Raw genomic sequence first — 14793 nt, 5'->3', positions numbered from 1 at the left:
GAATCACTGTCCCTCGTGACTCTTTCTCAGGCACTGATGGTGAATCTGGGGTCTGACCGATTCATCCGACAGGTAAGAGTGGGGCGCTGCAGAGCATGGCCTGACCCGGGGTGGGTGCTTGTTTGATGCAGAGCACCCAACACTGTCACACACACGACTCCACCTTCACAGCCCGATTGTGGAGCCCTCTGGGTTCCACATTCACAGGACAGACAAGGGTAGAAAGAAGCTGGTCTGAGAAGTCTTGACCTCAGCAGGATCTGCTGTTCTGGTCGGCATCATCAGCTTCTGGAAGGCAGTGTGAGTGTGTGAAGAACATGGCCTGGATCCAAAGGCTTGACCTCTGCCCTCTGCCCGCTTTGAGACACATGATCTTGAACAGGCCTCTGAACTTCTCTGAACCAGAATTCTCATCTCTAAAACACGCATGGTGATAACACCTGCCTTGAAATGTTGCTGGAGGATTATACATGACACACAGAATGCAGCAGAATGTAAAGGTTTGCAATCATTGTCAACTTCAAAAAGCCTCTGTTAGTGGTGGAAATCCTCCTGGCTCTCTATAAAGGAACACAACCCAATGCCGTAGCCTTTGGGAATGTAGTCTGTTACACACCACTGACAGAGCTACGACTCCTGGGTACGAAGCGTCACAATGCAGACACTGAACCAGAATACAGAGACAGGCACAACAGCCTCGCCTCACGCCTGAGACACAGGCTGGGCCACAATCTCCCCTCCCCCAGCCAACCGTGCTTCCCCCCTGGAGCCGAAGATGGAGGAACTGGGGAGACTTCATCATGGTGCTGGGGTAGGAACCCCTGTTGGTCCTGGGCAGTGAATGCCACCTGCTCCACCACTTTTTATCTTTGTGACCCTGGACAAGTTTCTAAACCTCTCTCTGAGCCTCAGCTTCTCATCTTAAAATGAGGTTGATAATAGTATCAGGGTTCTTGGGAGAATGAAATGAGATTATATATTCAGGCTCTTCAAACAGGGCTGGCACAAAGTTAAGTGCTCAGTCAGTGTCACTGTGCGGTTTCCTTCTCCTGCAGATGGATGACGAGGACACGTTGTTACCTAGGAAGTTACAGGCGGCTCTGGAGCAGGCTCTAGAGAGGAAGAATGAACTGATCTCCCAGGACTCTGACAGTGACTCCGATGATGGTGAGTGAGGCTTGCCCCAGGCAGAATCAGTTCTGGTCCCAGACTCCCTCTGCTCTGGGCCTGGGCCTCATGGGGCTTGGACCCTGATTCTATGCACCAGACTCTTCTGGCTAGTGAAGCTCAGGTATAGGACCTTGGTCTCACTTTAGCCTAGAATTCCCTAGCCCCACTAGTGTGGCTCTAGGAGTTGTGGCTTGACTGGGTCTGAGGGGAGAGAAGTAGTGTGGTATTTTATCAGAGGGAGTTCAGAAACTTAAACAACATCGGGGCTGCGTCTAGGGTGGCCCAGGCTACAGAGCTACCTCTTGCCTCTAATTCTCTACCTCAGGAAGTTTGGGGAGAAAAACCCTGAAGACAGTTGGCAACCGCAGAGACTCTTCTCGCTGACCGGACACTAGTTATTCCTCCCTCTCAGGCCCTGCCTCAAGCCACTGCAGGAGATGGAGGGAGCTTCCTCTTCCTGTGAAGCCAGGGAAACCACCGAGGGTGAGGGTGTGTGGGGAGTGGCGCTCTGGTCCCTAATCTCCATCCTCTTTCATCCAGCAAGTGTTCCCCAGCTTCCGTGTTCAGAGCACAGTTTCCGACCTCCTGGCTCAGGAACGAGTTACAAGCCTGGGAGCACAAGAGCTAAGGTTTCAAGAACAGAGAAGTGGTTCTGGCTGGAGTTCCATCAAGGAGAGGGAGAGACACCACCAGCTGGAGGCTGGGGATGCAGGCTCTTGACCTGAACCTCAAAGATTTTCTCTTCTCTTCCAGAATGTAATACCCTCAATGGGCTGGTGTCAGAGGTGTTTATCCGGTTCTTTGTGGAGACCATTGGGCACTACTCCCTCTTCCTGACCCAGAGTGAGAAGGGGGAGAGGGCCTTTCAGCGAGAGGCCTTCCGCAAGTCTGTGGCCTCCAAAAGCATCCGCCGTTTTCTTGAAGTTTTTATGGAGTCTCAGATGTTTGCTGGCTTCATCCAAGACAGGGAGCTAAGAAAGTGTCGGGCCAAGGGTAAGGCCAGAAGAGCCTGAGGTGGGGGGTTCTGGGGGGATCTTAGGTGTCCTCCAACTTTTCTGCTACCCGCAGGGCTGAGTAGCCAGGCACTGGTGAGCTTCCATGAGGAAGCTCTTGAGTTTTTAGCCAGGGCAGGCCTCCTAACATCCCTTTTCTTCTGAGAGGGACTGCCAAGGGCACCTTCTCCTCCTGCCCCAGTACGTGCATTCACAAGGCTGGGCACAGGCTGGAGCCACGTGGCAAGAGTGGGGCTTATCTCCACCTATCCCCGCATTCACAGGTCCTTCTTTACTCAGAGAAAAAGACCAGACTGTGCAGGGTAGGGAGTGCTGAGAATCCAGGGTTGAGAAAGCCCTTGAAGAGAACTGAGTAGCTCTCTGTCTTAGGTTGGTGACAGTCTGCCCTCAGAGCACAAAGGTTATCTTATCTCTGTTATTTCATCAGCTCTGCTCACTCTAGGGCTTTTTCATCTCATCAAGACCTTTCTAACCTCAGGGTTATTATTTCTTCTGCCCACGAATACTGTGCATTTAGTGTAACAAACCTTTTGAAACAACATGGTAAAGTGGTCTAAAAGGAGTTGGAGTAGGTGTCCACTCGGGGGCAGCTCTGATACGAGGAGTGGCATCCTCGCCCTAATGCAGCTCAGGAACGTGCACTGGGAAGCAAGGGGCTCTTGCCATCAGCAGGGAACACGGGCCAGTCTGATAAGCCCAGTCTGAATTGATGAGCCAGTCTGAATTCTGGTAGGATGCTCTTATAAGTTACAATTGCAGATCTTTGTTTTCCCCCTTTTTGGGATCTGTGCCCTTTGGTCCCACTCCAGGAGGCCTCCTCTTCCCTTCCTCCAATGACTGTTCTCTTCCCTGTTCCTGTTTCTCCTCTTCCCCAGGCCTCTTTGAGCAGCGAGTGGAGCAGTATTTAGAGGAACTGCCAGACACTGAGCAGAGTGGAATGAACAAGTTTCTCCGCGGTTTGGGTAAGTAGCTTTGTCACTAATGAGACATATTCAGCAAGAAGGGAGGGACTGGGGGAATCTGTACCCCAAACTACTCTAAACCAATGCCAGTGGGTATTTATATCGGGGCTGTAGACAGAACAGGAAGAGATCTCATAGAGCCTCACCTAGGTCAGGTCTTCCTGGGTGCACTCCTTCCTGAGTGAGCACAAGGGCCATTAGGACCAGTGAGCTTTCCTCGAGGCTGTAAGGGGTCTCACTACAAACGTGGCAGCACCAGAGTGCCCTTCAAAGAGCTGAGCCAACTACGTCACAGCATCATAGCATGTCTCACTTTAAAAGGAAAATTGAGACCGAAGAAGTTAAATGGCTTGCCCAAAGCCCTACATGATTAATATCAGTCCTCTAATTAGAGCTCTAGAGTGTTTTCACCATCCTGGATCACATCTAGCTGTAATCCAGTCTTTCTAATCCTTCTCTCCCACTGAGAGGGTTAGGGCTGTTGGAAGAGATGATACTGAAACATTCTCACTTTTGCCCTCCTCTGGCCCACAGGCAACAAAATGAAGTTCCTCCACAAGAAGAATTAAGCCCCCTTTCCCAGTAACAGAGTCCAGTGCCTTGCAGAGCCTGGAGCCTGGGGAGGGGGCCCAGCCTTGGACCCTCTGGGCTGCTATGGCTGCTCTGCCCCCACAGACCCCACCCTCCAAGCCAGCCCACCTCTGCCTTCACAATATCCCAGGATACTGTTTGTAAATAATCTGCTGTAAGCTTTCTTATGTTTTTGTAACAAGCAAAGAGAATCCGGTAAATATTTGTATATTCCCAAGAGGCCGGGTGCTTTCCTGCCCTGCCCGAGCATGGATGAAGTTTTGCTGGGTGCTGGTGACTGGCCAATTATGTGCAGCTGACTGTCTCAGCCGAACCACTGATCTTCCCCTGGAGGCTCCTGGCCTGCCTGCCTAAGGCCCCTGCTGCCAGTCTCGGGCCCTGGAGAGCAGATGCTGTCTTGTTATGTACAGGACTATTTTTTTTAATCTTAGAGTTTCTATTTTTTTCTAGTAGTCCCCCTCCCCTAATCCTCTGTTTTTGAAAGGCAAAGACCAATCAACCCCCATTTGCAGCATGGTGCCAGGCTCTTGGGCCTGGCCTTCTCCTATTCCTCCCACCTTTGTGATGGTCAGTGAGTCATGGGAAGCCCACCCCCAGCTCTGCTAGTGTTCTCTGGGCCCGGCTCCCACTCAGTGGTGGCCATGATGCGGTACAGGGCATCCCTCCTTCCCATCATCTACGGGTGTTCTCAATAAACAGTGTATAGTTGTTTGGGCCCAGAGCCCCATGTGTTTCTTGGCTTTATTATCTAGAGTTCTCTCCAGGGGGATGGGCTGAGGCAGGCCCATCAGGGATGAAACACCTTCCTGCAGGGAACTGAGTACTTGATTTAAGAGTTTAGCTTTCGTGTGGGTCACTGACCTCCCCTGAAATTGAGTTCTCTGGCCCGAGCTGTATGACTGCTCTTAGAAGATACCTAATTATTGCTCTAGCTTAGATTCTATGTGTTGCCAGTGATGGAAAGAATGTTCATTGCCCCTTGGCTCCGCTATTAGGTGAATCTTGACATTTTCCTCTTCAGTATGAAGCCCTTAAGACACCATTGGGTATCTTAACATTGGTGGAGCCAAGCCCAGCTAAAGCCAATCCAGGGCTTGCTTATAGCCCTGGCCCATTGTCTAGGGCTCTTCCATGTCACTCTGTGAAGTTTTTTTTCCATTGGAAGTCTAGGTGTGCATCTAGAAAATTCTGCTATATTCCTTGGAAAAGCAAGGAGAGAAGCAAGGTGGGGAATATGGCTGGCTTAGGCTGTCCACTCACCCAAGGCCTTCACAGAGCTGAGACCTTGAAAATTCCCAGGATGAGGCATTAAGCTGGAAGTCTCTTCATTGGTATTGGCTTTTAGTCTGGTGGATTTGAATCATAGAGTGAAGTTTTCCTGTCCTTCCACCCTAGCCTGCTTGTTAAACAGGAGATGATCCCTTCCTGAATCCCCTTTCCTTCTTTTCCCCATCTCCACTGAGCCCTGCACAGGTCCCAACCTGTGGTTTGGGGTTGCTGTCTGCCTCATAAAGCAAAGTAGAGGGTTTGTCTTCTGGGAAGACAAATTCGTCTTCTCCTCTGAGAAAGCCTCTTACATAGTTGGCTTTGGCATCTTCCAGGAATAGGAGGGCAGGGATTGAGGCCTCATGAGTCTGGGTTTTCAGCTGAGGTAGAGAGAGAAGACAGTGGTTATAACTGGAAAGCCCAGAGTAGGGTGTTGTTACCTCCAGAACTTGTCACTGTTACCTCAGCCTGGACTTCGTGAGTCATAGAAGTGGATTCCTTAATAAAATAGTTTACAAAAGGTGCTATTTCTTTCTCCTTTCCTCTCCCTCTCTTTCTTAATGTGGCTCCACAGAATCCTCAGACGTGATCAGATCACAAGGTACATAGGTGTAAATTATTATTTTTAAAAATCTGTAACTTTTATGTAGCTTTAAAATACAGTGCATTTTAACCCTAGGGGTTCCCGCCTCCTCCCATGGCCACAGCTCTCATCCCAATCTAGAAAACTGATACTGGCACACAGCGGCCTGGAATGGGCTGCAAGGGCCCATACAGTGACTGCTATGAGCAAGGCACAGAAGTCTCATCTGGAAGGTAGAGGAAGGTGTGTCCAGGGGGCCTGGTTTGGGGTTGACAAAAAGTATTTAGGGCTTCTTTCCAAGTTCTGCTTTCACATGATCTCTGGACACCTAAACTGATGGTTCTCAATCCTAGCAGATGCAACACTCTTTCTCTATAGCAAATACTGTTAACTCCCCCTTTTACCATCCTGAAATGAAATTCATAGATAATGTAACCTACCTAAACACATCGTGTGTGTGTGTGGGGGGGGTACGCGGGCCTCTCACTGTTGTGGCCTCTCCCGTTGCGGAGCACAGGCTCCAGACGCGCAGGCTCAGCAGCCATGGCTCGCGGGCCCAGCCGCTCCGTGGCATGCGGGATCCTCCCAGACCGTGTCCCCTGCATCGGCAGGTGGACTCTCAACCACTGCGCCACCAGGGAAGCCCCCTAAACACATCTTAACTGTAATACAGTCTTAACCATAATATAAAAGGGGAGAAATAAAAGGAAAAGTATTTTGTCATAAAATAACATGTACTTAAATATGTGAATGCTTGGGCACAACTGTATTAGAAGATATAATTAAGTCAGATGCTTACACCCGTACACAGAATTACTGTGAATGCAACAGCTACACATGCAGAAAAAGTGTGTTGAATTAGCAACTCAGATTCCACTAAGTGGGTGTTAACAACTTGGTAAGAGAGTTTTCTGAAATGAACAATTTTTGGCAATATTCTAAACAAAACACATTTTGAACTTCCTCTGATTTAAACAATAGTTGGAATCCTGGAAACCTGAAAAGTATATGAAACCTGCAAAAAACCAAAAACAAAACAAACACAAAACACCAATAACACATCTTTTTGATTCTGATTGTGTGTAAAATGAAGATAGGTTCTAAGCTAGGTTCTCCTTTGCTGTTTAGAGCAGCGGTCCCCAGCCTTTTTGGCACCAGGGACTGGTATCACAGAAGACAGTTCTTCCAGGCAAGGGGTGGGGCTGGGGGGGTGGCTCAGGCAGTAACGTGAGCGATGGGGAGCAGCAGAGGCAGCTTCGCTCACTTGCCCACTGCTCCCTCCTGCTGTGCGGCCCAGTTCCTAACAGACCGCGGACCTCTGGTTTAGAATCAACCCATACATTGCAGGACATCAAGCATCTCTGGTTGCTTCCCTTCCATAATTGTGACCAAAAATGCTCCCGTACCTTTACAAAATGCGCCCCACTGCCCCCCACCCCCGAGGATGGTGTCGCCACTACCGAAAATAACGGTGCTTAGACAGTGCCTTTCTGGGAAATTGCTCAGGGGCAGCACAATGCTGTCTCCTCTACCAGAAGTCCCAGTGCCTATGAACTGTCGGCGCTCCTCCATTCTGGAGTTAAGAAAGGCCCTGGGGTTTTCTCCAGTTATTAATCTGGTAACTTTTAGAGCAGGGCAGGTTGCGCCATTACATCTTTCTAAATGCTCTTTTCAGTAAATTACCATGCTCTGGTAAACACAATGTTGAAATGATAAGTATGGGCTTTTTAAAGGCAATATTTTGGAATGCTCTTGGAAAGCAACTGTGGTTCACATTGGATGGTATGTGGAATTAGGACCCCATGAAAATTATTCTAATTATTATCACAGATCATTTTAAATTTTGTTAAAAATAATGCCCTTCGTTTTGCAAATAAGACTTATAACTCACCTTGTACCCCAAAGGACTGATTTATAAGGATACATAAATAGGGTGTTTTTTTTTTAAACCAACCTAAGTGGAAATGAAAGTAAAACAAAAACTGGGCTGCAAAACAGAGTCAGAAATGAAACATACACTTAACCTATATTCTTCCTAGGGGCGACACACAAAATTAGTTTCTAGAGCCACACAATGTGGCATTCCAAAACATCTTGAATTTACTTGCCCATGGGCTGTGGGGGTGGGTGTAATTTAAAAGGTCATGAAGTTCTAGAATAAGAGAAAATATTACTTTTCAGCACTGACAAGCTACCATAACTGTTAAAGTTGTCTATTTATATTGCTTTTTAACGTGAAAGTAATATGCATTTGGTTAAGGAAGAAACAAACTGTATCAAAGCATACATCATCTTCCTCACCTCCCAAAACTCATGAGGAAAAAAATCCCTTCTGCGTTGTTCTTCCAGAACCTTCCGATGCACGTACAAGTTTTTTTTTCAATCCCAAAGTACCTTGAACACTCGTTATCTTTTAACAGCAACATAAACTGAGAGATATGTAAATTCCCATCTTGAAAGTGCATCGAAAGGCCACAGCTTCTCTTCTTCTGCGCGGCCAAAGCGGAAATTGAGTGCGGCTGAGGCTGGCGACCTAGGCTTTGCACCCACCACGCCGCACTTGGACACTAGCCGGGTTAAACCTCCCGCCTCGTCCGCGCGCCACGGGCCAGCCCCGCCCCCTGCCGGAAATGGCATACGGGCGCCTATCATGCTTCCGGCCCTGGGGTGGGACAGAGATCAAAGTGACGCCGGAACCAGAACCTCACACCCTCGGGAAGTGGCTCAGGGGCGGGAGAGGAGAGCGGCTGTGCGGCGCGGACGGCTTGAGGGCGCCAAGGACGGTAGGGACCAACGAGAGCGGCTGCTAGGGCGCCAGCCTCCGCAGGGCTCCAGCCGCCGGCATCCCGGTAACCTCCCGCCCCGCAGCGCAGGTAGGGGAGCGTTGCCTGCCTCCCGCCGGTGGTGCACGCCTTTGCCTTCTTTTCATCCCGGGCTGGCTGCTACTGGGCTAGTTAGCCATCGAATAGTAATGTTTATTTGAATTGAAAAGTTAAAATCCTATTTAGCTGGTTTTGACAATGAGGGCTTTTGCAAATTATGTGGCGGACATTTCCCATTAATGGAAGTCACAGTGGCAGCTCTGAGGTTTCAATAACAATGTATTTAAAGCACATACATTAATTATTAGGCTACATTAGGCTAGAAATATCCTTAGCAATTCAAGCTTATAGAAAATTTAGCCGTTAACCTTAGTTAGGGGGCACCTGCGCCCCCTACATGGGAGAATCTCATCAACACCGCACACTTATCGGCCACTAAAGAGGCAGTGGCAGCATGGGTCTCTGTGCCTACCGGACAGGCTAATCAAAGCTCGACAGTCTAATGCATGAACTTTTCCTATGCATCGGCTATATTTTGTATCTCAGCATTGGCACGTTTCACTCTCAGATATAAAATCAAAGCTAAGGTTTGCTTTTGGTCCTGTGAAAGATAAGCGCTAGCTCTAGGTCCGTGTCCTCCATCATCTTGGAACGTTTGGCTTTTCACCAGTAACCCAGCTTACTTTGGCAACAGTATTACCTAGGAGTAATCAGATCACCTGCCCAGTTATTACCTGTAGATAATGGTGAGTGAGCAAGCCAGAACGTGGCAGCTCACACAGATCAGTAGCTATACTCTCCAGGCTTGGAGATGGTATTTGAGGCATCCTCCCTATTCAGAATGGCTGTACTAGTGACTGACTTTCATATTTAGCATGCATGTCCAACAGAAGCACCTCCATACAGGACTGGGATGAGCATTATCCCATCCAGTTTCAGGATAGTTATGCTGCAAGGTTCTAGCAATGAAACCTTGGAAGAAGCTAGCCATAAAGGGACTACTGACCACCTATCCTCTCCCTAAACCATATTTTGCTGCCAGCCCCACCCCAATTCAGTCACCAAGTCCTGTCTGTCCCTTATGTCTTCTGAATCCTGTCTTCCATCCTCATGGTCCCACCTCCAGCCTTCCACTGTAGCCTTGTGTCCCTGAACTACAGCCGGGCCAGAATACCTGTTTGCTCCAGGCTCATCTCCCATATAACACCTCCCAACTTGCCTAACCTTTCCAAACTGTGTTTCCTAAATGCATGTTTGCTCTTTCCTGTGTTTAGACCACTTTCCTATTGACTGAATCACACCAAGGTTAACTGACTTGTCTGCTTGGGTAATAATGGTTCACTTACATGCTGGTTACTAAGAGCTAAACACAAAAATTTAGTAAATGCTTTCCATTTTACTTAATCCACACAATCCTCAACAAGTAGGTACATTTACCTAAATTTAAAGATGAGAAAACTGTACTAAGCCTAAGTCACACAGCTATTAGGTTTATATATAAAGTTCAAATCCGGCCTGAATCTTAAAAGACACTGTATTTACACATTTCTGTACCTTCAGTGTCTAGAAGGCATCAAAGCTTCCCTATTATAAGTCCTCCAAAAGACATTAAGGGAAAACCGATTTTTACCTTTCTCCACCAGTACCAACAGAAGATGTAAATGATCCAGTTATTAGCTTATCCAACTGAGTGCCTTCCTAACACCTTTAACTCTCCATTATACAAATCAATTACATTTCCTCCCCTCTTTCCTTACATTTGACCATCCCCAATATCTTCTGAAGGCTGTCATGACAAATTAGTCTCACAGAAAGTCATAGTTCCCAGGTCCATTTATGATCCCACAAAGCAATACAGAAACCACCCTCTACCAAACTAAACATGTAAGTAGAGTTTTAGTAGGCTTAAGTAAGTGCCATCTTAACTATTCTTTGGTCAGGGTTCTGGCCTGCAAGTTCTATTATGGGTCAAAAAACTTTCAAAATCTTGGAAAACTATAGCAAATTATAATTTACCAAGATCTAAGAGGGTCCTATCTGCACACAAGCATTGCTCATCTTCTTGGTTTTGCAGGAGGTAACAAACCCTAGGAAACATGATTCTGGTTTCTGGCCTTTAGCATTCCCCAAATTTTTCTATTAGATACATTTCACACTGGAAGGAAAATCATTAGCTTTTCATGACGTTATTTCTTTGAACATTAAGACTCCTATGCACAAGGACCCATAAATCCTGACAACTACTTTCTAGAATCCAAACCACTCTGATGTGTTTAAAATTCAGACTGTTGGGCCCCATTCCAACATTTTGATTATGACCAGAATGGTTTGGTCTGAGATGAGGAAGCCAGGTGGAAGAACCTTAGACTGAGGAAGTTCCAAAGAACCACTTCTATCCTACCACTGACCCATCTTTCCAACATGACTCATCAAAATCTTGTAAAGATCACGAGTTTTCCCCCCTTGAGCCCCATGGAACAATTAAGGGCACATTTTCCCACTCATTTATAAGTTCAGAGCATACAATGCCAATAGGCCTTTCAATGATACGATGGAACCAACAGGTATCATTCTCACTTTATAAGTGAGAAGCCTCAAATTAGGTAACCAGCCAAGGCCTTATTCTAAGTGTTGGTGCCATCTCTTCCATACTTTGAGGGGAGCTGGTAGAAGAGCCCAGGTCCTCACACCCTTACTCCTAGAATCTGTTAGGTGGGTTTCTGTACAGGTAGGGAGGTAGAAGTGCCAAAGAACCCTCACTCAGACCAGAAGAGAAAAGCACTTGTTATCATTTAATCAATCTCCCACCAGGTGGCTTCAAGCTACCAGGACACAAGCCCCACCGACACCCTTAATCTTCTCCTCAGCTCTTCTGCTGAAGAATTTGGCCTTCACGATGACAGGCTGCTTTGGGAGCTTTCCCTTCCCCAGAACTTTGTAGTAACCCTAGAAGAACAGAGAAAAGGGTTTATAATGCACCGTGGCAGTCACCGACTCTGTGATGGGTACGAAGAAAGATGCCTACCAATCCACTCCATCTAGGAGCCAGAGAGGGCATGTTTCTGATCTGGGCACTCCCGGGGGCACTGACTGCCCTCGCCAGTGAATCAAGACCAGCAGATTCTCTCCGAGGACTCTAGCACACCAGGACAAGAGCTGTCAGGATGTGACTCTAGTCTCGGGCAGAGCTCAAACCCTTTCTCCTATTCAGTTACGACTTGATAAGCAAAAAAGGAAAATCACATTTCCAGCAATGCTCCAAGAAGTCATGGTCATCAGAATTGCTCAAAGAAGAGGCCGAGAAAGGGAATTTTAAAACTTTACTGAAAGCCCCCTCAGGATTCCCACCACCTCCATACCCACAGTGGGTAAGACTGACACAAGGACCAGAACTCCTAATGATATACAAGAATGCCTTTTTTTGGGGGGAGGGGGGGTTCTCTTCAGATAATGTCGGGCCTTAAATAACAATTGAACATACTAGGATTTTATTCCGTAAGAAACAAAGGGTCAAGGGCTGTGCCTCATGTAGTCTTGTGTATAACAGACCAGAGCCAGCTGACCTAAATTACTAATAGTTCAGGTGAGAAACCCGTACAAATCAGGGCACTGACACTAGGAATAAGATAACCGATCGGAAAACGTTCAAGTGAAAAATCAAGTAAATGAACGAGGGAGTGGAAGAATTACTCTTCAAATGTTTTGCATGAATCACGATTGAACAAGACTTCAATTTTGGTCAGTAAGTACCCGTGGAAATGCTATGGAAAGTGGAACTGTGTAGTAGGTATCTGGGTATAGACTTCAGGTGCAAGTATATTATCCAGAATTTTGAAAGTCAAGGACCCACATAAAGGCAAAAAATATTCAATTCACTCACCGATCGCACCACATCAATGATAGGAGCAGCTCCAGTCTTGTTCTTGGCAGCATTTACTCGTGTCTGCTCACTGACCAAGGTCCACAATTTATCAAGGTTGACAGTTGGGCAGAAGCTCTGGTTCCTCTTTAAATGGTAATGCCTCATACCAACTTTCCCAAAGTATCCTGGGTGACTGGGAAGAGACAACCATTTTCATTACCTCACTCCAACTGACAAGCTATGTTTACCATCTCCACAGTCCATCTCCCCCCATTACAGTGTAAGTTGTTCACTCATGCAGAAGAGTGACAAAGCAGGTACCCCGCTTCTTGAATAAAACAAATCTTTAAAAAGCCACCAAAGAAATCAGGTGGAAAAGACTAGCCTTATTCCACGGAACCAGAGTAAGTCACTGAGAAAGTCAGAGGCAGTGCCAAGACTAGGATTCAGATCACTTGACAGCTTCCCCACACTCCTGTAACACAGGTCTCCTAAACGAATAGTTAAAACACAACCCCCCTAATTTGCGGGCGTTAAATGGATCTAACAGTTGTGTAAGTCAATCTGATGCATGTCACTAACCCGGTGACTGACTATGCCATGAGGGCCACAGCCCGTGAATAAGGTCAGCAGTTTCTCTTCGAGGACTCTAGCACACTAAGGCAATAGCCGATACCCAAGCGTGACTCTAGCCTCGGTGACAAGTTCTCAGTTCACATCAAATATTAACTTGACGAAACCCAGCCACAGGCAAGGTTTCTGAGTGGTAAGAGCCTTGCTTCCCGTTGAAGATGTTCTTAACTACCCTCTACCCCGAAATCCAAAGCTGTGTCAGTAAAGGCAGAGTCCGAAAAGCACTCACTATTTGTCGAAGTTGATCCTGTGGTGATGCATGCCACCAGCATTACCGCGGCCTCCCGGGTGCTTCCGGTGTTTGCCTGCAGGAACATAAAGCTACATGGCTAAAATACCCTTCTCCAACCCCTCGATATTACTTCTCGCAAAAGCATTTCCCCATACTCCTCTGCCTTTGCTTAATATCTCTTCCAGCAATGCTGTTCCTTCAAGACTCTCGGATAATCATCACTTTGCAGTGTTCCACCTCACAACACTAACACAGTACTCCATGCCTTCAACCAATTCAATACTGGACCCGCTCAACTTCCACCCCCCCAACTGATGTGAAATTCTCTAAAACTGGAGTACTAGAGAATTCTCAAAGAAAAAGCCAACGGCTATTGATCAAATTCAATCCGACTCGACCGCCAAGAGCTCTAACTAACCCACTTCTCTAAGCTACCTACTTCCTGACAAGCTAGCACCGTGCAGAGATAGCCCAAGGCCGACCAGGATGGGGAGACAGCACTTACCGATGCGGCCGTGGCCGTGGCTCACGTGGCCCCTAAGTTTCCGGGTCTTCCTTAGTCTGGATGGCTGTATGGGAAAAGGTGCTTGGTGATAAGGACTAAGAGAAGAGGGGCAGAGGGCGAAGCTTGCCAGTCTGTGAGAGGCCTATAGGCCTGGGAGTCAAGGTTCTGCTTTGTTGCGCCTTCAGCCAAGTCGAGGTTACGGCCCGGCCCGGGGCCGTGCGGCCTCATCAGGGAGGCGCCCGGGCACCCCGGACCGCGTGTCTCGAGAAACCGAACCGCAGGATGAACACGCGGCCCCAGGCTCCCCGCCCCGCCCCGGACCCACGCCGGCTACCCCGCCCTGCGGCTGGCCATGCGCGGCCTGGAGGACCGGGCCAAGCTCGGGAGTAGGTGGCTGGGGTGCAAGGTGAGTAAAGCTCGCGGCCTAGGCCAGCAACTATGCGAACGCATCAGAAAAATCACCTACCATGTCAGCGACCGAGACGAAAAAGGAAGGGCTCTGCAAAGTCTCGCGAGCTATCGAGCTCGGGGGCGGAGCCAACGCCTCACTTCCGGTCCGGAGGCCGGGCCGCGGGCGGAGCTTTTTTGGCGTCGCGGCTCTTGAGCTGCTGCGGGTTTTGCTGTTTCCTCTTCCTGTGGGGTGAACGCTCCGTCATAGAGTTGTTCCGGAGGCTGCGGGGCCCGAGAGCCTTCTCCGTGCTGTCACGCGTGCGCTCGGGCTCAGAGGCGGAGTGCTGGCGCGGAAGGCGGGGCTTGGGACGCTGTAGTGCACGCAGCTGCGGTCCAGGTGGGCCGGGTGCTTTTCCCGGGGCCGCGGCCCAGGTACCTGCCGGGGCCACTGTATTTCTCTGGTGCTCACCAACCGCCCCATCCTGAGCAGCCCCATGCGTCTCGCTGTGTTTTTGGTGGTCGACTCGGCCCTGGCGGTAGCGGTTGCTTGCTTGTCCCCTGGCCGCAGTGAGAAACCGCAAGGTCCTGTTTGACCCTGTGTGCCCACCCGATGTCTCTTCCTGCTCCCTTTAAAGTCTTTCTAGATGTCTCTACCACCCTCCGGGACCTTCTCGCCCACACTACTGAGTGGGCTCAAGGTCTTCCTTTCTCCTTTGCCCTTGTGCCATCGTCCCAGTCGTCCTCAGTTGGAACCTGAGTTCAGG

General features: G+C 48.5%; 3 protein-coding genes and 2 non-coding genes across 15 annotated transcripts in view; 2 read left to right on the top strand and 3 right to left on the bottom strand.

The window, feature by feature from the left end:
• Window positions 1-4457, top strand: part of DENND2B (DENN domain containing 2B) — a 176351-nt gene extending 171894 nt beyond the window's left edge. For all 8 annotated transcript variants that reach the window (XM_060105683.1, XM_060105682.1, XM_060105681.1 and 5 more), the window contains 5 exons: window positions 31-72; window positions 1056-1167; window positions 1924-2163; window positions 3059-3145; window positions 3680-4457. In XM_060105683.1, the coding sequence (XP_059961666.1) occupies window positions 31-72; window positions 1056-1167; window positions 1924-2163; window positions 3059-3145; window positions 3680-3714 (516 nt within the window). In that variant the 3' untranslated portion in view covers window positions 3715-4457. The remainder of the gene's footprint in view (window positions 1-30; window positions 73-1055; window positions 1168-1923; window positions 2164-3058; window positions 3146-3679) is intronic.
• A 6723-nt stretch (window positions 4458-11180) lies between these two features.
• Window positions 11181-14291, bottom strand: RPL27A (ribosomal protein L27a). Its single transcript, XM_060105007.1, has 5 exons — window positions 14106-14291; window positions 13640-13703; window positions 13132-13207; window positions 12288-12462; window positions 11181-11353 (listed from the first exon to the last, which is right to left on the bottom strand). The coding sequence occupies exons 1-5, from the start codon at window positions 14106-14108 to the stop codon at window positions 11225-11227; spliced, it is 447 nt and encodes a 148-aa protein (XP_059960990.1). The 5' UTR covers window positions 14109-14291; the 3' UTR covers window positions 11181-11224.
• On the bottom strand, window positions 11462-11590 carry LOC132494501 (small nucleolar RNA SNORA3/SNORA45 family). Its single transcript, XR_009533081.1, has one exon. It is a non-coding gene; the product is annotated as a small nucleolar RNA SNORA3/SNORA45 family (small nucleolar RNA).
• On the bottom strand, window positions 12839-12968 carry LOC132494502 (small nucleolar RNA SNORA3/SNORA45 family). The gene has a single exon (XR_009533082.1). It is a non-coding gene; the product is annotated as a small nucleolar RNA SNORA3/SNORA45 family (small nucleolar RNA).
• Window positions 14292-14342: 51 nt separating the features above from the next.
• TRIM66 (tripartite motif containing 66) overlaps window positions 14343-14793 on the top strand; it is a 60083-nt gene continuing 59632 nt past the window's right edge. The window contains exon 1 of one of the 4 annotated variants that reach the window (XM_060105003.1): window positions 14343-14426. The gene's annotated coding sequence lies outside the window, so the exon portion shown is untranslated. Of the gene's footprint in view, window positions 14462-14483; window positions 14612-14793 lie in introns of those variants that run through there. The other 3 variants (XM_060105002.1, XM_060105001.1, XM_060105004.1) reach the window with 3 other exon arrangements.

This window comes from Mesoplodon densirostris, chromosome 7 (genome assembly GCF_025265405.1).
Source record: "Mesoplodon densirostris isolate mMesDen1 chromosome 7, mMesDen1 primary haplotype, whole genome shotgun sequence".
Lineage (NCBI taxonomy): Eukaryota > Metazoa > Chordata > Mammalia > Artiodactyla > Ziphiidae > Mesoplodon > Mesoplodon densirostris.
This window is presented reverse-complemented; position numbering and strand designations above follow the sequence as displayed.

Excerpts from the sequence above, each read along its gene's own strand:
- RPL27A (XM_060105007.1), bottom strand. Across the intron at positions 13,208-13,639 it reads CCACGGCCACGGCCGCATCG|GCAAACACCGGAAGCACCCG; the intron begins GTAAGTGCTGTC and ends ATGTTCCTGCAG. Across the intron at positions 11,354-12,287 it reads TCATTGATGTGGTGCGATCG|GGTTACTACAAAGTTCTGGG; the intron begins GTGAGTGAATTG and ends CTGTTCTTCTAG.